This window comes from Mesoplodon densirostris, chromosome 19, assembly GCF_025265405.1.
Source record: "Mesoplodon densirostris isolate mMesDen1 chromosome 19, mMesDen1 primary haplotype, whole genome shotgun sequence".
Classification (NCBI taxonomy): domain Eukaryota; kingdom Metazoa; phylum Chordata; class Mammalia; order Artiodactyla; family Ziphiidae; genus Mesoplodon; species Mesoplodon densirostris.
Window position 1 is genome coordinate 5,560,583 of NC_082679.1, and position 25,630 is coordinate 5,586,212.

Sequence of the window (25,630 nt, forward strand, 5' to 3'; positions counted from 1 at the left end):
TTTGATGTTACTATTGCAAAAAGACTACAACTCGCTGAAGGCTCAGATGATGGTTAGTATTTTTTAGCAAGAAAGTATTAACTAAGGTCTATGTACCTTTTTTTGACAGAATGCTATTGCACATTTAATAGACTACAGTAAAGTGTAACCATAACTTTTTTTTTTTTTTTTTTTTTTTTTTTTTGCGGTACGCGGGCCTCTCACTGTTGTGGCTTCTCCCATTGCAGAGCACAGGCTCCGGACGCGCAGGCTCAGCAGCCATGGCTCACGGGCCCAGCCGCTCCGCGGCATGTGGGATCTTCCCGGACCGGGGCACGAACCTGTGTCCCCTGCATCGGCAGGCGGACTCCCAACCACTGCACCACCAGGGAAGCCCTAACCATAACTTTTATATGTACTAGGAAACAAAAAAATTCATGTGACTCGTTTTATTGCAATATTCACTTTACTATGGTAGTCTGGGACCAAGCCTACAATATCTCTGAGGTATGTCTGTAGTCAGATTCACAGAGACAGAAAGTGGAATGGTGGTTGATGGGGGCTGGGGTAAGGAGCTTGGGGGTCACTGGTTAACGAGTACAGAGTTTCTTTGGGGAAGATGAGAAAGTTCTGGAGATGAATGGTAGTGATGGCTGCACCACAACGTGAATGTACTTAACATCATGGAAGAGTACACTTAAAAATGGTTAAAATGGTAAATATTATTTATAATTTACCATGATAAAAAAATCAAAAACAGAATTTTTAAAAACTCATTTTAAAAAGGTGGCAATGGGGGCTTCCCTGGTGGCACAGTGGTTAAGAATCCACCTGCCAATGCAGGGGACACAGGTTCGAGCCCTGGTCGGGGAAGATGCCACATGCCGCGGAGCAACTAAGCCCGTGAGCCACAACTACTGAGCCGGCGCTCTAGAGCCGGTGAGCCACAACTACTGAGCTCACGTGCCACAACTACTGAAGCCCACGCGCCTAGAGCCTGTGCTCCGCAACAGGAGAGGCCACTGCAATGAGAGGCCCGCGCACCACGGCGCAGAGTGCCTCGCGCTCTCCGCAGCTGGAGAGGGCCTCCGTGCAATGGCGGGAACCCAACACAGCCATGGGAGGGAGGGAGGGAGGGAGGGAGGGGGCAATGATTCAAAAGGAAAACAAAGCCACGCCTGCCCGGGGACCCTCAGTGTGCGGCCTGTGTCACAGGGACACGCTAGCGTAGGGCTCTGGGTGCAGGGCCGGCTCACAGGGGTGCGGCTGCAGGCGTGGTGTCACTGCAGGGAGCGGGCTCCTCCTATTTCCTTGTTTTCCCACCGCCCAGGCTGGCACACGGGAGGCACTCAATCTTCCATTTAGAGCCCCTCCGTAAATACTGAGTAAGAATTGATTAATACTCAGCAAGTGACTGTAAGTGGAACGTATGGTAACCTGTCACGATCACAGAGGCCTGGGGCCCAAGGCTAAGCAGTAGCTACATCACCCAAGGGTCTCTGCCCCAGTGGGTTCCTGCAGGGACAGGTTAGGTTCTCACAGTGTGGTTCCCAGACCGCCCACGGCAGGACCACCCAGGAGGCCTCTCCCGGCGCAGACCTGAGGAGTCAGACTCTGGGGGCAGGGCCCGGGAAGGCGCACACTGAGGGAGCCCCAAATGGTGCTCCTGCATAACCAAGACCCACTGCCATGAGGCCTCTGTGCAATGGAGGGTGGGGCTCTCAAACCTGGGGAGGGGGAAAGGCACAAACCTCCTAAAATCATCTCTGCTCGTTTGACGAGGGGGTCTGGAGTTTCCATCTAAGGGACCCATGATTCCAAAAGGGTTAAGAGCTGCTGATACAGAAGTAATCCTCACACTATAGCTACACGGATCTCTGTGAAATTCCATCTCACTCACACCGCAGAGCACGAGGGCCGGGATCGGGTGTGACCCACCTCTGGGTTCCCGGAGCCCACAGTCCTTGCTCATGTTCATGGAATGAACAGCTTGCAAAAGAGGCATTTCCCGTAACTTGTCAAATCCACCTCCTCCAGGAGCTCCTCCTCAACGGCTCCCCCATCCCATCTAACCCAGGCCAGCCGCCTCTTCTGGGTTCTACGGGTCCCTGGTTTCCCTTTCTTCCAGCTCGGACCAGCCTGTGGGGCCACCAGGAGCCTCTGCAGACAGCACAGAGGAGCGGTAGCGGCAGCGAGCTGGGGGCCTGGGTTCAAATCCCAGCTCTGCCACTTCCCAGCTTGTGCCTCGGTTTCCTCATCCGTGAAGTGACACCAGCACAAGCCACACAGGGTCGCTGCAGGACACAATGGGTTACTGTACATAAGGCACTCAGAACACACGCTGCAGGTGCTGAGTGGGCTGAAGCTATTCTGACCTGACTTGCCTGCGGGTTCCCAGTGTTGCCTGGCCCAGAGGATCCTCACGGATACCAGTTCCAGAGGTCACACATGACTGCTCCCCAAACAGAAGCACGGGATGACAGGGGTTTCCCTCACTGGGAATGATCAGTGGAAGACCCTGACTCGGCAGGGGAAGGAAGCCAGGTTCCAGCCTTTTGTCTGCAGGCCTGTGGCTCTGGTTGAAGCTGTGGGGTACTCAACAGTGTTCTCTGCTCCTGAGTCCTCTGAGAAGCTGCTGAAAGCTATTAATTCTCTCCTCAGAAAGACTGATAAACACCAGGGGCTGCAGATAGTTCCATGGAGTTCAAGGGACCCCTTTCAGTAGGTCCAGGGACCTCATCACGTTCCTGGTGTTAAGCAGTCCTGTTCTGTATAAAATATATGAAATGACCTCATTCTCATACAATTTTCTGTGCGTACATATACAATTATACATGTGCACTCAGACGAGAGGCAGGATACCAGAATCTAATGATAATTATCACAGTTTCTTAGAGTTAATGCTTAATGCATGTTTGGAAAAAAACAAATGACCATATCTGCTCCAATCCAAGACCCCAATAAGGAGCACATTATTTCACACACCACGAAGAGGAACAAAGCCTGCTGACAGTAACTGTACAACACCGTCAAGTGCAGATGCCAGAGTATGATAACATGTCCTCAGGAACCACGGAAGAATTATTGGGAGGAAAACAACGGAGGGAGAGCTGTTCCACGGCTCTGAAGAACAGTGAAAACCGAGCAGCCTCCAAGGGGCTTTCAACCCAGGTCACAGGACTGGAGCACTGCCTCCCTCCTCTTCTCCCAAACAGCAGTTACCACCAGTATCTGACCACCGCTGTCCCCAGCCATCCCCCAGCACAGGGTCACACAGGCAGGCAGTGGGTGGACACACCTGGAACCCCAGCTCCGCCACTCGCCAGCCGTGCGACCTTCGACGCTGAACCTCGGTGCTCCAGGCGGCTGTCTCTACCCCAAAGGGTGGACACGACCTCTCAACATACGGCATTAATGACAACGGAGCTAAGATCTGTGAGTACTTACTACATGCCAAGTGCTGTGCTAAGGGCTTCTTGAGTCGATTCTCAAGGTACGTTTTAACGACTCGAGGTTAAGTAACTTACAGGTCACACAGCAACCAGTGGAAGAACCCAGCCTGGCTCCAAACTGAAAGCCTCACGCACAGAGTGCCGGTGGGGCCTGGCGCTGGTCAGGCACGCCCGGTCAACGGTCAGGAGGACACCCGCGTTTTCGTGCTGATGTATTAAATGTCACTGCTGACTTGCCAGATTAAAGTGAATGTCCAAGGCCCATCTTCTATTCCGAGAAGTTGACCCCAGCCTCTCCTGCACTCTCCCCTCCCCGCCCTGGCTGCCAGGACCATGGGTCTGACCCCGCCAGGGGCAGGCAGGGGCCTTCCCCACCTTCCAGACTCACCAGCAGGCAGTGCACGTACTCAGGGCCTCCGACCAGAGTGGTGAAGGTGCCCAGCTGTTCCGCCAGGGCCAAGAGGACCTCATCCTCATCGTAGATGGTGTCTGTGGGACAAGACAGACTGGGTTAGAGTTCCACCCCAAGTACGACCCCACCCTTCAGTTACCCAAGCTGGGAACAAGCAGGCTCCACTCTGCTTCCTCAAACTGGCAGCCACCCTCCACCTGGGTGGGCAGAGATGAAGGCAGAGGCTGGGGGCAGCTGACAGAGTGCCTGTGACTAGGTGTGGGACACTGGGGGAGTGAGACCACCTCGCTGCAGCCCGGTTTCCACACCTGGAAAATGGTGCCAATCACCTCCACTGCAGTGATGGCCGGACTGAGGAGCAAACGCGACCATGTGTGTGAGCGCAGAGCCCGGTACACGGGAGCTCTTTCTGCTTCTACGCTCAGCACTGTTCCCTCTGCCAGGAACTTCGCTCTCTTCAGCCTGAGAAAGTCTTCTCTGTCCTTCGACACTTGGTTTAGTTACCGCTTCCTGGAAGATTTCCAGGATGCCACCCAGACAGGTCAGGTCCCTCCTCCAGGCTCACTGCCCGACCAGGCCACCCTTATCAGAGACCTCACCACGGGCTACGACCCTCGAGTCCAGGACTGGCTCCTCTCTGTGCCCCAGCTTCCGCCAGAGGTGAGCACAGCGGGCACTCCACCTGCTCAACTTTGCTGAAAGAAGGGACGATTGTGCGCGGAGAGAACTGCTCTGTCCCGACACCTAAATCCAAAGGCCCTTCTCAAGCTCCACCCTCCCTTCGCTGAGGCGACGGGAACGACGACGGCAGAAGATGCCAGCATCCCCGGCGTCCAGGCTGGCATCTCAGCTCCCCGAGTTTACGTGAGGCATGTGCCCATCCCATGGTAGGTTCAGATCCTGCTCTATCGTTGGCTGCGTGTGTGGCAACTCACTTGGCCTGAGACTCTCTTCTCATCCCCCAAATCACAACAACAGCGTTGTTCTGAGACTGAAGGGAAGTAACTGCTTTCTGTGAAGAGCTCAGCGTGGGGCTCAGCACGAGAGTCAGTGCTTTAGTAAACTCTGGCCGGCGTGGCTCTGGCGTTTCCTGCTCTCAGGCTCCCTCCCAGCCTCGGTTTCGCTGGCTCCCCCTGTGGACAGTTCAGATCACCCTCCCTGTTCTGTTCCTTTCCTGGAGACCTTAAGGACATCCTCAACTCGTACTCAACTCAACTCAACCTCCAGTCCAGACTCCTTGGCCAAGCTGCATCCCTGAAAGCCAAATATACAGGAACTGCCAGCACCTCAGATCTCCACCCTTCCCACCTCTACACAACTGCCCTCCCGGCCTCTCTGGCCCAGACCTCTCAACCTCCACCCTAACGTTGCCCCTGCGTCTCTCCCTGCGCCCTCAACATGCAAAGCGCCACGTTCAATCCTGGCTCCGTCTGCCGTTCACTCCTGCCGGCTTCCCTCCCAGGCAGCCTCCCCGCCACCTCCACCAAAAAACTACCAGCAGCACGTGCTGCGTGGAGCACCAGATCCTCCAGCCACCCTGTGAGTTAGGGCCTGCTTTATCCCCCTCTGCAGAGAAGGGAGCTGAGGCTGGGAGAGGTGGAATGGCTTAGCCAGGTGTGCCCAGCAGGTTGGTGGCACAGCTGGGTTTCAAACCCAGGTCCTTCCAACTCTTTTCTCTACAACTTTTTAGCCACTGCTTTACACTGCCGTACCACACTCCCTGTACCCCTTGCCCCCGAGGCCGTCCGGGCCTCAGTGTTCTAAAGCCTTCAAGTCTCTCCAACAGTTCACCAGTGGAAGCCACTGGTTTGAGGTCATCTGCTCAATGTCATGTGTGCAGATGCCTCCTCCCCATGTGGTGTTCAGAGGCAGACACCCCTGAGCTCCTCAGTCATCAGCTGTGACTGTGGGCAAGTCCCTGCACATCGCCTCAAGCCTCAACTCCCCCAGTGTGAAATGAGAGGGTGAGACTCCCTGCCTCCCTCCCGCCCCCCAGCACCATCACTAGGCCCCAGTGAGAGGATCAGAGATGAAAGAGCTTCACTAGAGACAAAGCACAGCTAACTCTGAGCCTTTACTGGCAATTTTAATTAGTGTGAGGTACGAAGTCATAATAGGAATGACGGGAACAGAGCATTTACCATTAACCGGTGATCCAGTCTGTGTCAGACATTGGGTCACGCGCTTTAAGTACATCTGCACAGACAGGAGAGCGCAGGAACAGTCTAATCGCTAACACCTGAGCAGCACTTACGTGGGATCTTACTTCATCTGCATATTAGGCCGTACTATTAATGCCCTTCTCACACATGAAGAATCGGAGGCGGGCAGATACGAAATACCTCGCCCGAGGTCACACAGCTAGAAAGTGGCAGGGCTGTGATTTCAGCCCAGGTAGTTGGGACCCAAGTCTGTGCTATGAGTCATTAACCAACACTGTCGAGTTTGGAGCCAGCGTGACTTGATAAATATCCCCTCTGGAGCACCTCCTAACTGTAGGACCAAATAAGTTACCTCATCTCTCCATGCCTCGGTTTCCTCGTCTATAAACTGGGGGCAGCAGTCTTACCTACCTTAAGGAGTTACTGTGAGATTAACTTGGACAACGATGGTGGTGTACATTTACTGAGCACAGCTCTACGTGAACGAACTCAATCCTCACAAGAAAGGGTTTAGAACACCACCTGGCACGTCAGGTATATATACAGTAAGTGTTAGCTGTTACTGTTATTATTTAATGTTCACGTCAATGCTACATCACATGTCAACTATGCCCATTTTACACATAAGAACTCTATGGAACAGTGAAGTAACCCGCCTAAAGTCACCAGCTTCTAACTACTGGAGCTTCGATTCAGACCTGGCTCTATCTGCCTCCAGAGCGCTTTTCACCAGTCCCTGCCCCAGCCCCAGCCCCCAGCACACGGCACTTACAAACAGCTTGTTAACTCCAGAGGGGCCTCTCTTACATGGCAGGAACCACCCCGGGAGCCCCCAGCCGACCTGGGCCCCAGGAGGACCGTACCTGTGAGGAAGGGTAGAAGCTCACTGCGGGTCCTTTCGACGCCAAGGGCCAAGGCGATGGTGGACAGCTTCTTGATGCTGTTGAGGCGAAGCTGATGACGGAACAACAAGAGGAAGGGAGAATGTTAGCAAGCCCAGACTTAAGGGAGTCTGACACCCCTGGACCCAGTCAGCCCCTGGAAGTCTTGCTAAGCATGTGTGGGGTGCTGAGTAATAACCTGGCAAGTCTACCAAGTCCCTCTGTGACCTTGAGTCATTACATTACAATGGCGGCAGCAGCCTCAGCAAAAGCATCCTTCGGGTCTCACTGAGCCAACACCCCTCGTGGCACTTCCGAGGACCACTCCGTCCGACACTGCGCCCGCCTCCCCACCGTCCCCGCCCTCCTGCTTTTGCCCCCTCCTGCGCTCAGCAAGGCTAACACACTGAGCCTTGGACTCTAACAGCGGTAGCCACGTCCCCAGCTTACTGTGGGCCCAGGCCCAGCCCAAGCGCTCACTTGCACTGTCTCATTTAACTCTCACGACAAGCAGAGGGTTACAAGCCCTGCCCCAGAGAAGAGGAAACGGGCTCAGGGAATGAAAGTCCCTTCCAAGGGTCACACAGCTTAGATGGTGTAGAGCGGGATTGTAACCAGGACTGTTGGCTAACAGTGACAACAGAACAAACAATACTATAATGGCGGGCAGCCACCAGAAGCTCGGCAGAGGCTCAGACAGCTCTTCCCACAGCCTCTCGAAGGAACCAACGCTACTGACACCTTGATCTCAGACTTCTGGCCTCCAGAACTGAGAGAGAACACTCTTGGCTGTTTTAAGCCACCAAAGATGTGATGCTTTGCTGTGGTGACCCTCAGAATCTCACACACTCCGCTGACACACGGCGGGTCTCAGGCTCAGCCTGTCGGTGTTAGGACCTCACTTGATCCTCTCGTCCCCGGGAGCAGGACTAGCGCCAAATTTCCACCACGATGGAGGCACAGAAAGCTGCCTGAGCGAGCACTGAGACCCAGCCCCAGCTGCTGCCGTCTGACTGGGAAACCTCTCCTCCTGTGTCTCCATCCTGACCACAGGGCCGCTCCTGCCAAGGCCCCAGGGCTGCGGCCGAACGCAGTGAGCTCATGTGTGTGAGTGGAAGGTGACGCCCTCAAGGGTGAGGAAGCCGCGCCAGGCCAAGCGGGAATCCTCCTCCCGGAAGGAAGGAAAGAATAGGAGGGACCAGGTCAAGGAGAGCAGCCAGGGCTCCCCCAGCCCATTCTCTCCCAGGCCCCACGCAGCTGCGAAGAGGTCTGCAGGTGACTGGCGTCCTGCATCCCCTCTGGTTTAAGGCGTTAAGACTCTCTGTGGGAATCACAAGGATGAGAACCTCAAGAAATGCTATGGTGGCCTCACCTCAGAAAAACACACACACCGCACTTTTCATACCACGTCACTGGGTTTTGGAGCACCTGGGCCTGAGGTCGTCCAAGCACTCACCATCCTGGTAGTAAAAGGATCTTCAGATTAAGTACTACAAGGCCTGCATCTTATTTTTAGCCCCAGATTAAATGTATATAAAGACAGACCTATAGAAACAGATAAACAACTAAATGTGGTGCACAGGACTCTCAGTGAACCTGAGAGGTAAGCACACAGGTGCTCACTGCACCAGTCCAGAGGTGGGCAGACGTTCTGTAAATCGCCAGGGAGTATTTTCAGCTTTGCAGGCCACTCGGTCTCTATCTCAACTACTCAACTGTGTCTCCGTAGCACAAAAGCAGCCAAAGATGTAAGCAAGTGGGCATGACTGCATTCCAATAAAGCCACACTTGCAAGGCCGCGTGCGGGGCAGAACCTGGCCCACAGGCTGCAGTGTGCTGGCCCTTGTGCTAGGCCTTCGACGTTCTGTACGTTTCAAGTTTTCCTCAAGAGTACATCAGAGTAAGTATGGACTCTCAGTTGCCTGTTTCTCTGTCACCCCCAAGTTGAATCTCTGTGTTCTTCTCTCAGCCGGGCTACATGCAAAAGTACACTGGGCCAGGGCACAGGATGCTGGCAGGGGATAATCATAATGACAGTAACAATAGCCACTAGCATTTATTGATTGCTTACTGTGTGCTTGGCAGCATTCCAGTGCTTGACACGGATAATGAACACATTCACTGCTTAGAACTGTGCTCTGAGGTGGGTACTGTTCCTAGAATCCTCCCTTTTAAAGGTGAGCACGCTGATGTGCAGAGAAGCTGTCACTTGGTGGAAAGGGGCAGAGCCGTGCCCAGAAGCCAGATGCCCTGATCTTATTAAGCTCAACATCACACTGTCACTGAGGAACGACGCCCAGGGACCCGGCCCAGGAGAGTCAGGCCGACTCTGCCGTGGTGGAGAGCCCGCTTCCCTCCACTGCCGTCTCTGGAGATCCTGCTTTCGGTTTTAAGAACAGCTGCTGGTTTCTTCAGTATAAATGGCACCGTGAATGCTTAAGAAAGGCAGCAACAGGGCGGGCTTCAGATACACTATCTGGGTTCAAGGCTAAGTTGCTTTTCACATTAGCTGTGGGACCTTGGGCCACTCTTTGTACCTTTTTGAGTCTCAATTTTCTCATCTGTGAAATGGGGGCCTGTAATAATACCTATCCTTTGTACTTTGTGAGTACAAAGTGACATGATACTGGGAACAGCCTCGCACCAGAGGGAGATGAATAGTGGCAGCTATGGAAACCCTGCTCCGTTGACAGCACCCTGATTTTCGTCCACGTATCCAGGACACGTGCAGCAGCTGGCCAGCTGGCCACCCACGTCTCTTTTCCCTTCTCTCACAGTGACACAGTAATAATGACCAACATTTCCTTGGTACTCACTATGTGCCAGTCGTGTTCTAGGGGCCAATGTTTTCACTCATTTGACCCTCACAACTGTGAGGTAAACACAGGATCACCCATCTTGGGGCAGAAAAAACAAAACCTCACACAGCTCTCAGGTGGCAAGATGGGAACCGCAGCCACTTGGCTCTGAGCCAATACCATCAATGCATATTTCTGTTTTATGGTGTTTTTCAGTTGGGAGGTGCACTATGAACCCCTTAGCAGGTTTTTAAATGATCACAATTTTGAAACAGAGGTGAGCATAAACAGCACTAGAAGTATTTGCAACAGCTCAAATGAGCTCTGGAGAGTTATGATTACCACTGGTGACAGTCATAGGTTTTGCTAACACTATTTATAATACACTATAATACACTATTATGTATAAATGTAATTCATAATAGAAGAGAAGCTAAATTTGAGTTAGGGATTGGTGAAAATAAAGTTGTTATTTTTCTCATCCAAATTCTTGGACCTGCCCTGAATGCCAGATGGGCCCCAGGTTAAGAGCTCCTGCACTGGGCTATATAACCTCTGGTTTTCACCTGTGCGCATGAACCCTGGCAAAGATATTTCTGAATCCCCTGTGCATTTGGATATGACCATGAGACTAATGTCTGGCCAGTGAAATCCAAGTGGGAATGGTGTGTGTGACTTCTAGAAGTGTCCCTATGGAGAGACAGGGTCACATCCTTCATCCTTCCTTCCTGTTTAGAATGGGGCTATGATGGCTGGGGCTTCAGCAGCCATCTTGGGGTCTTGAGATAACCTGAGAATGGGGAGGGCAGGATGGAGGCCAAACAGAGAACAATGTGTAAGAGCCTGGGACCCTAACACCTAGCATGACACACCAGCTTGGACTGCCACTAGACTTTTTGACTGTGAGTCAGAAATAAACTTCAAGCTCATTTAAGTCTCATATATTTATAGAATTTTCCTATTATTCACAGCCAACCTTAATCCTAACTAACCCCGTCAATGACCTAGTTCTGGGCACAAAGACATAAGGACAAACTGGCCAAGGAGCTTCCAGGAAAGATTTTCCTCTTTGACAAAAGGGAGGAGGACCAGAACCGCCTCCTTGTCCCAGTCGGCCCCTGCTTTCAGTGTGGTCCCACGAGGACGTAAAGGCGGCAGATGGATGCAGCAACCCCGTGACCACACGAAGCAGGTCAAAAGAACTGCACACTCTGACCCAATTCTGTGATATCCTTGAGCTGCCGAACTGGTTACATGAGGCCAAAGTGAACGCTTATTTAAATGACTGTTGGTTGAGTTCTCTGGAACGTTCCTGAGAGAGCAGCTATTAAAATCAATAAGAACCCTTCACTGTCCCTTCATCCAGTTGTAGCCATACGAGTTCCCTGTGCACTGTCCCCAAGCATGTCCCCACCAACACCTACCACAATGCTCATCTATGGTTCCATGGCCACGCTTATCACCATGGGCTGGGGATGCAGGCATCCCCAGCAGCCCTCAGGCTAGTACATGAGACATACTAAATAATCAATAAAATCTCCCTCCCCACCACTACATCCACATAGAAACACTACTCACTTTTTAAAACCCACGTCACGTTCAATCCGTGGAGCTTCCCTGACACGACCACGTACAGTACGAGCCCACAGGCAGTACATCTTCCCTCCACAAGCGAATAAAGCCCGAAGGCCCTGCTATGGACTACAAGGCCCAGCATGACGTGGTCCCTGTCCACGGATCCACCCTCACTTCCCGCGCCCTCCTCTGGCTCCCTGGGCTCCTGTCACAGTGGTTCCCTTGACAGTAACTAAAATGCAAACGTATTGTTAGCCCAGGTCTTCATGCTTGCTGACTTGCTGCTTCCTCAGCCTGAGACACCCTTCCCCCCAGACAGCCCAGGGCCCCTCTCACTGCATTCAGGCCCCTGCTTCATCCTCACCAATGACCACCCTGGGTAAACCAGCATGCCCCCGTCACTCCCTATACGTCTTAACTCATCACTTCCGACATATGCAGCTGATCCTTGAACAAGAGCGTTAGGGGTGCCCACCCTCCCCGCACTTGAAAACCTGAGTATAAGTTATAGTGGTCCCTCCGTATCTGAAGTTTCACATCTGCGGATTCAACCAAGTGTAGATCACGTAGCACTGTAGTATTTACTACTGAAAACGATCTGCATAAGTGGACCTGCACAGTTCAAATCCGTGTTGTTCAAGGGTCAACTGTTCTTCTTTGTTCACTGTTTATCCTTCCCCACTAGAATGCGGGCTTCACAAGGGCAGGGACTCTGTCTTCTGCACTCTGTGCCCCCAAATCCCAGGAGAGTGCCTGGCAAAGAGTAAGAGTCCAAAAGAATGTGGAGGAATATGCTCCAAACTGTTACTGTTTGGTAGAGCTGGTGGCTGATAATGAGCAGTGTGGAGGGGTCTGCAACGTGGGTGCTTTAACAGTGAGCCTCAGCCCGGGGAAATGCTCAGTGAGCCACACAAGTGCCTCTTCACCTCCTATCAAATCCTAAACACCGGGACTTCCCTGGTGGCACTGTGGTTAAGAATCCGCCTGCCGCCTGATCGAACATGGGTTCGATCCCTGGTCCGGGAAGATCCCACATGCTGTGGAGCAACTAAGCCCGTGCGCCACAACTACTGAGCCTGCGCTCTAGAGCCCACGCGCCTAGAGCCCGTGCTCCGCAACAAGAAGCCACTGCAATAAGAAGCCCATGCACCACAACAAAGAGCAGCCCCCACTGGTCACAACTAGAGAAAGGCTGCACGCAGCAATGAAGACCCAACAGAGCCAAAAAAAAAAAAAAAAAAAAAAAAAAGTCCTAAACGTCCTTCCATCTCATTCCATGAAGAATCATGCTTTTAAATGAACATAATGTGTGTGGGTACGTGTGGGTGGATGGGTGTGAAAAGTTCTGCATCACCCAAGAGTGAAATGGGCACCACAATCTCTCTTTCTGGAGCTTTTTTTTCTTTTTTAAAGTAACGAATGAGCAGGTACTCTGGCTTCACCAGTCAGCTAAGGGTCTCCAGATAAATCCCAGGCACCTCAAAGCTTGAGTTTCCTCACTGTAAGATGGTTATTACAAACAATGCCTGCCTCACAGGACCGCTGGGATAATCAAATAAGGAAGACACAGAGACAGAGCCTGGCACGTAGCAAGCACCCAAGAGTTAACCATTATTCTCATCGTTATTTCTCACGTATTTGTATTTCTTGAGCACGGGAAAGAAAAAGGTAAATTGAAACAGAAAAAGTAATCTCACCATCCCTTGGAAACTGCAGCACAAACAAACACTTCCCTAGCAGTTTGCCTGGTGTTACAATTATTTATGGATGTGCCTGTTCCCCCTTTTGGAAGGTGACTTGTCTCTGGGATGAAGAAGGGACACGACTATTACCAACTGGTGATTCCTGACCCTAGTACTGGGCTGGGCACATCAAAAAGCAAAAATATACGTATGTTTCAAGTTTTTAAAAATGCAGGTCCCCCAGTGAAGGCATGGCAGAGCCTGGAACTTGAACCCATGTTCTTCACCATCACCCTATACCAACTTCTTTTTAAACTCTCAGAGGGCAGCCTTATTCCTAAGTTCTGCTTCAAATCTCCATGTACTCCTTGAAAAGAAGTCGGAGCCGTACTTCTAAGATGAGGACACGGGTATGCTGCCACGATGGCTTTGATGGTGGTGAACACCTGCTGTCTTTACAGTTTCTCTCACTTAATCCTCACAACAGCCCTGCCAGGTGTGTCTTCCACCCTTTTCCTCATTTAACAAGAAAATCAAGGCCCAGAAGAGTAACTCCTAAAGTGGCCAGTCCAGGATCTGAAGCCCTGGACTGCGTCCACCCATGGCACTGCCTCCTCTGTCTCCTCTGGGCCTACACGCTGTCCCCACAGGGGCCCAGCTCGGTGGTGAAGAGTGCTGCCCTGAAACCCAGTGCCCTTGGCTAAGTCCTAGTTTCAGTATTTACTGGGTGGTAGGACAATGACTGAGTAGCCTTATGTAAAAAATGGGAAGAGGGCTTCCCTGGTGGCGCAGTGGTTGAGAATCTGACTGCTAATGCAGGGGACACGGGTTCGAGCCCTGGTCTGGGAAGATCCCACATGCCGCGGAGCAACTGGGCCCGTGAGCCACAATTACTGAGCCTGCGCGTCTGGAGCCTGTGCTCCACAACAAGAGAGGCCGCGATAGTGAGAGGCCCACGCACCGCAATTAAGAGTGGCCCCTGCTTGCCACAACTAGAGAAAGCCCTCGCACAGAAATGAAGACCCAACACAGCCAAAAATAAATAAATAAGTTAATTAATTAATTAAAAAGCCAAGCATTTGAAGCCCTTAAAAAAAAAAGGGGGAAGAATTTCAGACTGAAGATTCATACTCACATTCAGGATCTGATTTAAACAAGTTAACTGTAAAAGAACACTTCTGGAACAATCAGAGAAATCTGATTTTGAACCAACTACTAGGTGATACCAACGAATCACTGTAAAAACTTTGTTAGCTATGATAAAAAACGAAACAAAAACGTTGTTAGCTATGATAACGGCACTGTGGTTATTAAATGTCTGTTGTTTTATAGGTGCATGACGAAAGACGTAGGAGAAAATATCTGGGGCCTGGGATTTATTTTTAAAATATTCAGCCAAAAAAAAAAAAGGCTGGGGGGAGAAGGATGAGGGACAGGTGAAAAAATATGGTAAAACTTTTAAAAAACTGCTGAATCTGGATTTGGTACTATTTTCTCTGTTGTTTGAAATTTGACAATCAAAAAACATTTACTGGAAAGAAAACTAGCACCTATCTCAGATGTGTTTTGTGAAGACTCAACGAATGCACACAAAACACTTAGCAGGCTGGCATACAGCAGGGTTTCTCAACCTTGGCACCACGGACCCCCGGGGCTGGGCCATCCTCTGCGGCGGGGAAGGGCCTGGGCAGTGCAGGGTGTCAGGTAGCATCCCTGGTCTCTCCCCCGCTGGCTGCCTGCAGCACTCCCCCCACCAGCCGTGACAACCAAAAATGTCCCGACATCTGTCCCCTGGTAAGAACTGCTGCTCTAGAGTAACCATTAGAGGAAGAGCTTTTAAAAGGCCTGCAGCACCTCACCTCGGACAACTGAGGCCTTCCTTATTTCGCCACCACCACCAGCAGACATTTAATGAAAACTTAAAATACATCAAGCACTGTTCTAAGCGTTTTCCACGTACGAACCTATTTAATCCTCGCAACACCCCTCTGAACTGCTGAATTAAAATTTATTCCCATTTTTTTTCCTTTTCTTTTTCTTTTGCCAAGCCGCACAGCTTGAAGGATCCTGGTTCCCCAAGTAGGGACTGAACCCCGGGCCCACAGCAGTGAAAGTGCCGAGTCCCAACCACTGGACCGCCAGGGAGTTCCCTAGTCCCTTTTACAGATGAGAAAACTGAGGCAGAGACAGTATTAATAACACAGACACCTGGCCTCTCAACCAGTGGACCACATTTTAAGAAACATGGAGCCCCAAACATCCCTGAGATAATGCAATCCAGCCACTGCCTCTTACTGGCTGGGGCGGCGATCTCTTTGCAGCTCACTTTCCCAAGTATAAAACCCCAAGCCACCATGACAACTGAACAAGGTCAGCACTTCCTGAACGCCTTCTCTGAGGCAGCCACTTACCATGCCAATTCCACTGCAACTTCCCAAGCCGGTAGATGCTGCTTCCTCATCATTATGCCTTACAGATGAGGAATCTGGACCCAGAAATGGGGAAGGCACTGGTGCAGGGCTCAAAGGGAGCAAACAGGTAGAGCTGGGATTCAAACCTCAGTCATCCCTGACTCCTCCTTCCACATCACTCACCACGGTGCATCCAATCCATCAGCAAATCTCAACGACCCTCCTTTTCAAGATACCCCCAATCTCACCACTTCCCACTCCCTGCCTGCCAGCGCTGGTCCTGGCTGCTCTGCAGTGGCATCCTGGTAAGTCTATCTGCTCCTGCCCGGCCCCTTCTCGGCAGCCAGGAGTCAGAACGTGTCATTTCTCTTCGCAAAGCCTCGAAGTGGCTCCCCCGCCTCACCAGAGTCTTTGCCCACTGGTCCACAGGCCTCACCTGACCCAGCCCAGGATGAGTCCACACCTGACACCTGACTGCAGCTACCACGCTGGCCTTGTTCCCTGAACTCACGGAGCACGCCCCCATCTCAGGGAGCCAGCACGCACCCGGCACTCCTTACCTATTTCCTGAAGAATTCCCCTTCTGACTTCAGTGCAATAAAAGTAACAAATAAACAAAAAGAAAAATTAAATTACTTGAAAATGTTAAAAAAAAAAAAAGGGAGCACTTCACCACCATCCTCAGACTCCTACTGCTCTTCCCTCTCAATCTCTACCTTGCAACCCAGCGACTATGGTATGCAGAATAATGGCCTCCCAAAGATGTCCATATCCTGAGCCCTAGAAGCTGTATGTCACTTTACATGGCAACAGGGACTTGGCAGGTGTGATCAAGGTTAAGGACCTTGAGATGGGGAGTATCCTGGATTACTCAGGTGGGCCCAATCTCATCACATGGATCCTTAAAATCAGAGACCCTCCCCCGGCTGGTCAGGAGATGTGACTACAGTAGAACAGTCACAGAGACGCAACGCTGCTGGCTTTAGAGATGGACAAAGGGGCCACAAGCCAAGAAATGCGGGCAGCCTCCAGAACCTGGAAAATGGTAAAGACACGGATTCTCCTCTAGAGCCTCCAGAAAGGACTACAATCCTGACAACACTGTGATTTTAGCCCAGTGAGACCTGTGTCAGACTACTGACCTCCAGAACTCTAAGATAGTAAATGTGTGTTCTTTTAAACCACTACATTTACCTCAGGACTTTCCCACAGAGGGCTTCTCGCAATCTCATCACGATGGACATTTTGGGTGGATGATCCTTTGCTGTGCAGGCGGTCCTATGCATTGTACGTTTAGCAGATCCCTGACCTCTATCCACTAGACGCCAGTAGCACTTCCCCAGTTGTGACAAGCAAAAATGTCTCCAGACGTTGCCGATGTCCCCTCGTGGGCACAAATCACCGTGGGTTGAGAGCCAGTGCCATTACTTGTCTCCTCTCTCTTCCTGGAAGGCTCTTCCCCATGTTCCTTTGGGAGCTGACTCCTTCTTCTGGTCTTGTCTTAAACTGCATCCTCAGAGGGGTTTTCCCTGACTGACCGTCTTAAAATGAATCTTCCCCACCCCACTCCGTGCTTGCTGGGTACTCTGCCCAGAGAGCCTCAAGGCTCCTTCCCCTGCCCCCTTCAGATCTTTGCTCAGACACCACCTTCTGAGCAAGGCCTCCAATGACCACTCCGAATCCGCATCCTCCACCCGCTTCCTTTATTTTCTCCATAGTACTTATCCCCATCTAACATAACATGTATTTTCCTTATTGTTTATTGTCTTTTTTCCCCTCACTATAAGGTAAGCTCCACAAAGCCAGATTTTGTCTGACTTTCTCCCTGTTGTATACCTGTGCCTAGAACAGTGCCCAGCACACAGCAGAGGCCCAATAATTTTTACTGACTCGCTATCACAACATCCTGCTGTTTCCTGTCCACCACGTCTCATACGTGTGAATAATGTATTCGGTTCCGTTTCACATCTGTCTCTTGTATAACTACTGGTCTCACCATCAGTCACATCCTCAGCACCACAGCTGATATGTGGCAGGTGTCTATTGAACCAACGAATTCCTACTACAGCCCTATGAGTCAGACAATCACCTCTATTTGAGAGAAGACGAAACCGAGACTTGGAGAGATTAACTTGCCCACGTCCATCCGCAAGAAGTGGAACAGCCAGGAGCTCACCCTCTGCCTGTCTGACTACTGAACTAGAGTCACAGAGCCGGGACCTCAGAGGCTGGGGGCTGGGCCAGCGCAACCCGCTCAATTTTATAAACGGGGAAATTGAGGCCCAGATGCGAACTCTTCAGTCACCACTCCCCGTAACTACAGCTAGCATTTACTGCGCCCTTACAACAGACCAGGCGCCATTCTACGTGACTCGTATTATTAACTCGTTCAGTGCCTCACAACCACCCAATGAGGCCGGGACTATTATTAGACCACAGTTTACGGAAAACAGAGGCCCAGATCCGTGAGGTAATCTGCACAAGGTCACTCGGCGGGTGAGAGGCGGGGCTGGGATGGGCAAACCCTAGAACCCTACCTCTTCTCAATCCCTCGCCGGCTGGCCTCAGGGCCCTGAGCCCCCTCCCCCCCTCCCCAGAAATGGTAGCCCGTTTAGTACACTGCCCACCCCCCAGGCAATGGGAGGCTCCCAGAAGGGGGGCGACTTTCCACCTAGTAATTTGCTGCTGAATTTAGCTAGTTGCCCCCTTGGGAATGGACTTTCCGTCTCCCTCTCCCCTTCGGAGGTCTACACCACAAGTGGAGGCGGGTGGAAGGGCAGGAATTAGAAAGTCAGCTTTCACATCTCAGTCCCCATCTGGAGGGTACACCCCACAGCGCTGAGCCCCAGCAGGGAGAAAACCTACCCGGGTCCCCATCAACCAGGCGGCCCCTCCCAAACTCGGAGCAAGTCACGCGCCCACCCCATCCCCAAGGGGCCATTCAAGGGCCGCCGCCTATCACCCTCCCCTCGTCTCTCCCCGACCCAGACGTCCGAGCCCCTGCTGGGCTGCGGCCCCCCAAGGCCCGGGGCCGCCGCGCGCACTTGGCAGGCCCGGGACCCTCCAAGCTTGCCCTAGCCCCCGCGCGCCGCTGGGCTGACACCCAATCCCGGGCGCCGTCTCACTGAGTCCGGGGACCGAGAAAGATGAGAGCGGAACGCTGATTGGCCGCCGCCCCCTTCCACCACTCTCGGCGAACACTGAACCCTCTCCGCGAGGGACGCCCGTGCTCCCAGGTCCCCCTTCCCGTCTTCCCCAAGTCCCCCGTTGCCTCCGGACCTGAACATCCTCGTTGCGGAGCTCGTCTATGAGCACCGCGATGGGGTAGAGCGAATCGTCGCCGTCGGCCGCCGCCATCTTGGCTCCGTCCGGTTCCTGTCAGACTGCGGCCAGCGCCTTACTAAAACGGGGGTAGGCAGGGGCTGGGCTGGGCTGGGAGGAGGAAAAGAGGGCGTGGGGACGCCCGAGCCACTTTACAGGGGCTGCCCCACTGTCATTGCCCAATGACCGGGCCAAGCCTGCGTTTCTTTGGTCCGAACAAAGGAAGTCCCGCCTACCGCCTATTTGCCATTGGCCGAAGGGACATTAAGTTTGCCAGAGCCTAGAAGAGGGGGAAGAGGAAACGGAAGTACGTACTATCTTAGCGACAAAGATTGTGCCCGCCTACGTCGCCGCTAACAACGGCCTAGACGAGCAGTTGTTTCTAGCCAATGAGGGGCAGGATTGGGAGGTGGCGAAGCCCGTTCTCCGAGTCCCGGAGAAAGCTTCTGCGAGTGCGTCGCTAGGAGTGCGTCGCTAGCAGTGCGTGACGTCATGGGGGGTGGTGAACCAATACAGTCTGCAGGTTTCGGCTTGGGAGGCAGTGGCCCCCTCCGGCTGGCGGGCGGACTCCCAGAGCCTTTGTGCGGGAGGAGGAGAGAGTGTGTCTTTCATTTCTGCCTTATTATGCCGAGGCCCAGAGAAGGGTGGCGACTTGCCTTACTCTCTGGACAAAACTCACGCCCCTCAGGTTGGTATGTGGATCTGCTTACCGAACGCACGTCTCCCACCTTCCCTTTTTACTCTGCAGCGGTTCTGGAAAATTAGCTACCTGAGCACATCATGCTTTTTCATGCCAACAAGTCTTTGCCCAAACCGTACGTTCTATTTGGAGAGCAGTTCCTATTAAATTGTCCGATCTCTACGTAAATATCTCCCTTTCCCTTCCTCTCTTTTAGGCTTGGTCCTCAAGCCCCAGAGCCACGTAATCAATCTCGCTGGCTCGCTCTCTCAAAATTCCTGTCCCTTGGCTGGGGCTGTGACCGTACACTGGAGTCTGTCTCCTCCCACAGCGTGAGAGCAGGGGTGGGGCTGACGAATCTCTGTTCCTTGCCTCACTCAACACAGCCCCTCACCCGCAATTTTAGAACCACGCTAACAGAGTTGGGGGATGGGGAGGCCTGGGATGCACCTTCCCCCTTATCGTGTCACTTCAAGGGCACAGCTGAGCTAGGACTCTAGGACAGGTCCAGGCATCTTTTCCAAAGACCCCTACCCACTCCAGTTAGGAAACTACTCCCTATAAAAGGGGGTGTCCTTATTCCAAGGATCTTTCCCCCAACCCAACCCTGCTAGCCCACTGAGACTACAGGTTCCTTAGCTAAGGATGCACTTTAAATACCTTAGAATTTTATTTGTCAGTTATACCTCAGTAAAGCTCCCCCCCCCAAAAAAAAAAAGTCCCAAGTGTGCCTTGCAGAGATAGTCTCTGCATTGGACAGATGCAGTCAGCAGCTAGATTCTGGTCAGACTCTTCAAAGAGCAGGCCCTGACCGTGAGCATCTAAATGAGTGACCCAGACAATTCTCTCAGCACTGCAACTTGTTTGCACAGTTCACGTCCTAAAAGAGGGATGTCCAAGTGGCACAGTAAACACCTGTGGGCCACGTGGACACAGCGGCAGCAGTCCAAGTCTCTGGCCAGTGATGAGAACAATCACATCTGCTCTCTATTCTGGCAGAGCTGGCACTAAGGCTAACCAGCCACAGTGGCCCAGGGGACACCGTCAGCTTTCAGCTTACTTAAACCATCAGTATAGTCAGACCATGCGCTTAGGGAAGCCTCAGAGGACTGAGGGTTGGTAGTGCCAGTGGCTTTGGGTACTGTAGAGCTTAAAATTTCCCCCAAAGGGATAGGTACCACTTATTCCTGTAAAGCCAGGATGTTGCTGGAGCCAGTCTGGGTTCATTCTTGAGTAAGTGCGTTGCATGAGATGCAGGACTTTGGGGGCCCTTCCTACCTTGCTGGTAGTGGAGTCCAAGTTGATTCATCCCCACATTTGGAATATCAAGCCAGAGAATCACAAGGCTTCTACAGATCAGGCTTCAGGTTTGAGGTGCATTTACTAGCAAGCTAATTACTGGGGGGTTTTTTGTTTGTTTGTTTTCGCAGTATGCGGGCCTCTCACCGCTGTGGCCTCTCCCGTTGTGGAGCACAGGCTCCGGACGCGCAGGCTCAGCGGCCATGGCTCACGGGCCCAGCCGCTCCATGGCACATGGGATCCTCCCGGACCGGGGCACGAACCTGTGTCCCCTGCATCAGCAGGCGGACTCTCAACCATTGCACCACCAGGGAGGCCCTAATTACTGCTTTTAAAAAGCAGTGCACCTGGTTGGTAGTGTCAGAGTGGCCCTGAGTTCATAAAGCAATGGGGACTTTTAGGTGGAGGCTGCATCCCTTTGCCAGAGGCTCTAACTGACAAAATCATCAGGACATTGTCTCCCATGTCCCAGGAGTCTAGTAAGGGCTGAGCCTCCTTTGGATAACGGGGAGTCAAAGACAACAGTTTTTCCTTCACTGCTGGAAGGATTGAGCATTGTAATCTGAGTCCCACTGAGTCAAATTAAACTTTCGCTGTAAAACAGGACTTGAATTTGGTCAGGTTATATCAGCTGCCCCAACTGGCAGAGATGTGATGACAAGTTAGACAGGGCTGTGGAGACTGGGGCCTCTCACTTGCCAACAAAGAGAATATCATTTATATAATGAAAACTTTGGACATCAGAAGTTAGCGGCACTTGATTGAAATCCTTACCCACCCTCTGTTACCTCTGGTGACAAGTAAAAAGGTAGTCTGTCTCACTAACACTTGTCTACCAGCATCTCACCCTTACTGGAATACTCACCTCTGGCCCTTGTGGGATAGGGAAACACAAGCATGTAACACAACAATTCCTGATATATTCTGATGTGGAATGTTGAATTTTTCCGAAGGATCCTGCTGTGGTCTGTTTGTGTGCACTCAAAATTCAAATATTGAAACCTAACCCCCAAGGTGATGGTATGAGGAGGTGGAGCCTTTGCCAGGTGATTAGGTCATTGAGGGCAGAGCCCTCATGAATGGGATTATAATGACCTTTCGAAAGAGGCCTGAGAGAGCCTTGCCCCCTTCTGCCTTGTGAAGATACAAGAAGTCTGCAACCCAGAAGAGGGCCCTCACCTGCCCATGCTGACACCTTCATCTCAGACTTCCAGCCTCTAGGAGACATAAATTGATGTTTATGAGCCACCCAGTCTGTGGACTTTTTTTTTATAGCAGCCCAAACAGACTGAGATAGACCCCCAACTACCTCACCGATTTAGCTTCCCCCTGCAATTGTGATAATGCAGTAAGGTTTTTGGTTGTATGGCTCAGTCACTACCCCATCCTCATTGCCAGGACTTTCAAGAAATGTAAAGGGTGTAAGATTTTACCCCATTTGCAAGCCAAGTCACTTGCCAGTTTCACAGATGCTGGCACAAGACGTGAGACGCCTGGGACTGAGACAGAATATTATTATTTGTGGCACAACAGGCAGCAAGTTCACACCTGTCCCCACTGCTCCCATAAGCCCCGTGGGGGCCATGCAAAGAGGTCCCAGTGGATGCCGCACACAAAGTGGGGTTTCGTGTCACAGATGGAGAACATTATGCTTAAGAAATTCTTATCTTTTAATGTGGATTGTAAGTACACCAACCAACCTTTCCCTGTGAGGAAGGCATTCTCTTTATTATATTAGTTAGGTAATGAATCTGCCTTTGCCCCCAAGACAGACACTACTGCTATCTTCCAAGGCTGTTACACAAAAAACCCTTTCAAAATAGTCCGGAACAGAAGCTGATATAAGACATGAAGAAAAAAAAAAAATCGAGAGGCTCGTGGAGAACTGTCTCCCGATAAGGTGCACCTTCCCCTTCAACTTTTGGGAAGAAGTAAAGAGATTCATTGAAGATTTCTGATAACAAGACTGACCTTGGTTGTGTGGTGCTGTGCGATTGTTAAAAGACTGGACAAGTAAGAAAGAGACAGATGTATCAGGAGACTTTGTGGGTGAGGTGACATTAACCTGGGTGAGCAGTGAGAGGTGAGAGCAAATGAAAAGAAAGAATAATGTCACATATTCTGAATGAACTGAAATTTGCTGGCTTATCAGAAGAATGTATGATTCACTGTCCACACATACAAGTCAATTCTGGATGGACTGCTGATCTAAATTTTAAAGCTAAATAAAAATTTTAAAATAAAACAAAGGCAAACATCTCTTGTCATCTTGGAATGGGGAAATATTTCTTAAACAGAATAATAAACATTATAAAGGAGGAAATATTAAGTTACATTAAAATTAAGGCTTTCTCCTCTTTGACACACACACACACACACACACACGCACACAGGAAGACAGAGAGAACATGAGATAAAGGCAATCAAGAACGGCATCATGTCCAACAGTTATATAGAACTACTACAAATCAATAAGAAGGCAACACAATAGAAAAAATGGATAAAACTAAGCTAAAACATACATTTCAAAGAGGTTTCCCAGTAAAGAGAAGTAAATGTGAAAATATGCTCAACTTCCATAACAGTGAAGGAAATAAAATTACTACTTGATACCAACACATACCATCAGAAGTCCAAAATAAAAATGAAAATAAAAAATTGGAAGTGTTGACAACGATGTGGGTAAACCAAGAATCTCCTACACTGCTGGTGAGTGTGGAAATTGGGCCAAACATTTCCCAAACCTCTTTGGCACTGTCTCTAAAAGGTAAAGATGTAAATCTGTCACCCAACAATTCTGTTATTACATATATAGCCAACAGAAATTAGTATGCGCCTCATCAAAACATGTTCTCGATTTACATAGCAGCACTATTCCTAATAGTCCCAAACTGAAAACAACCCATATGCCAACTAACGGTGGAATGATTAAAGTAATTGTTTTGTTTTGTTTTGTGGTTCACGGGCCTCTCACTGTCGTGGCCTCTCCCGTTGCGGAGCACAGGCTCCGGACGTGCAGGCTCAGCGGCCATGGCTCACGGGCCCAGCCGCTCCGCGGCATGTGGGATCTTCCCGGACCGGGGCACGAACCCGTGTCCCCTGCATCAGCAGGCAGACTCTCAACCACTGCGCCACCAGGGAAGCCCAAAGTAATTGTTTTATATTCACATGATAGAATCCTACACAGCAACGCAAACGAATGATCAATAACAACACCCAGCAATAAATTCATGAACATGAGAAATGACAAAAGCCAAATACAAAAAAGTTTATGCTTCATCACTTATTTTACGTAAAATTCAAACAATCTAAAGTGCTGTATACTGTTGGATGTCAGAGCAGTGGTTACCCTGAGGAATAGTGAATAGGAAGGAAGAGCAGAGAGTTTCTGGGAGCCTGACAATATTCAATTTACAGATCTAGGTACTGAGTACCAAAATGTGTTCACTCTGGATTTTCATTGAGCTCTGCACGTATAAACTGTGCATGTGTCTTCACAATTTTAAAATATTGCCAATCAAAAAGATAGAACATGCTGTCAGAATGACTATCATCAAAAAGATCACTCCTGGGCTTCCCTGGTGGCACAGTGGTTAAGAATTTGCCTGCCAATGCAGGGGACACATGTGTATATATATATCTAGACACACATACATACATATATATACATGGATCACAGACACATATATACACATTTGTAGGTATGTGTCTACCTATATATTTTTCTTCTTCCTTTGTGATCTAGTGTCTGGTAAATATTTAAGTGTCTCATGTGAAATAAAAATATTGATTTCTCTCTGTGATACAAGGTTCAATCTATATATCAATTTGGTCAGAATAACTCTTGCTTTTCAACCTGTTGAATTCTCAATACTGTCACTGGCTTCAGAATATCAATACAGAGAAAACCATACAAAAATCTCTCCTAATTTTGAGGCAGTATCCGCATTGCTCATTTAAAATCAAGGAGCCCCAGGGAATTCCGTGGCAGTCCCATGGTTAGGACTCTGCGTGTCCGCTGCAGGGAACCCGGGTTTGATCCCTGGTCGGGGAACTAAGATCCCACAAACTGAGGGGCGGGGCAAGAAAAAAATAATCAAGGAACCCCAAACTACAAACTCCACATACACAAAATGGATCCATGTCTTTCCCTTTCAAATGGCTCCTCCTGCGATGCTCTGAATTTAGTGGAAGTCTCCAGCAGAAACTAATTTCATCGCTTTAGGGACGCGAGCAATACCTATAAACCTCTTTCTTGACAACTTGCCCAGGTCATCTTCACAAAAGAGAAAAAGTGCCTTCTACAGATCCCAATTCCATGCTATTCACATCTTTTTTAATTGTCACAATCACCTGATATTACTTCAAAATATGGTAAAATGCAATTTTATGCTCTCCTTTGCTGACTCCAGTTCAGTCTGGCCATTTCTACCTGAGAATGTTTAAACATGCTCACCTTCCTATATAACATATCATTTCAAATACGTAACTGCCGTCTCTCTAAGGACACAATGGACAAAAACTCATGACCGGCTCCCAAAAGCTTTACTCAAGGACTGAATTTCCCCTCCAGCACTATTGTCTTCAGTTTCAGTAATGATCTGCCACACGCTCTTCCCTTTTCACAGACGTTTTCTTAATATTCCATGTCTACTACATTTTTCAGAAATGTACTGTGATACATTTAAGTTATACACTCCTACACTTCTCCAAAATATCCAGATTGTTTCAGGACCTGATGTTTATTATTGCATAAATTCTGAGCTCCTCCAATAAAAGTACTAGGAAAACTTCCATTACATAAGTATTTACATGATAATTAGATATTTAATTACAATTACTATTATAACATTGTTTACTTTGAAGAAGATGCTCCCATGTCCTGTTTACCATCCTCTGGTAAGCCACTCACAATTTCACTAAGGACTCTGAGAGAAGTGAGTGAATTACCAAGTGAATACAGTCCAAATACACACATT

The 25,630-nt window shown here is 50.3% G+C and overlaps 1 protein-coding gene across 2 annotated transcripts in view; it reads right to left on the bottom strand.

Moving 5' to 3' along the window:
* The window catches only part of PPP2R1A (protein phosphatase 2 scaffold subunit Aalpha), a 32,796-nt gene extending 13,992 nt beyond the window's left edge, over nt 1-18,804 (bottom strand). Inside the window, exons 1-3 of one of the 2 annotated variants that reach the window (XM_060085253.1) lie at nt 18,632-18,804; nt 6,869-6,959; nt 3,820-3,920 (exon numbers count right to left, since the gene is read on the bottom strand). In XM_060085253.1, coding sequence (XP_059941236.1) covers nt 3,820-3,920; nt 6,869-6,959; nt 18,632-18,709 — 270 coding nt within the window. In that variant the 5' untranslated portion in view covers nt 18,710-18,804. The remainder of the gene's footprint in view (nt 1-3,819; nt 3,921-6,868; nt 6,960-18,631) is intronic. The other variant, XM_060085254.1, reaches the window with a different exon arrangement.
* Between the last annotated feature and the right edge of the window lie 6,826 nt (nt 18,805-25,630).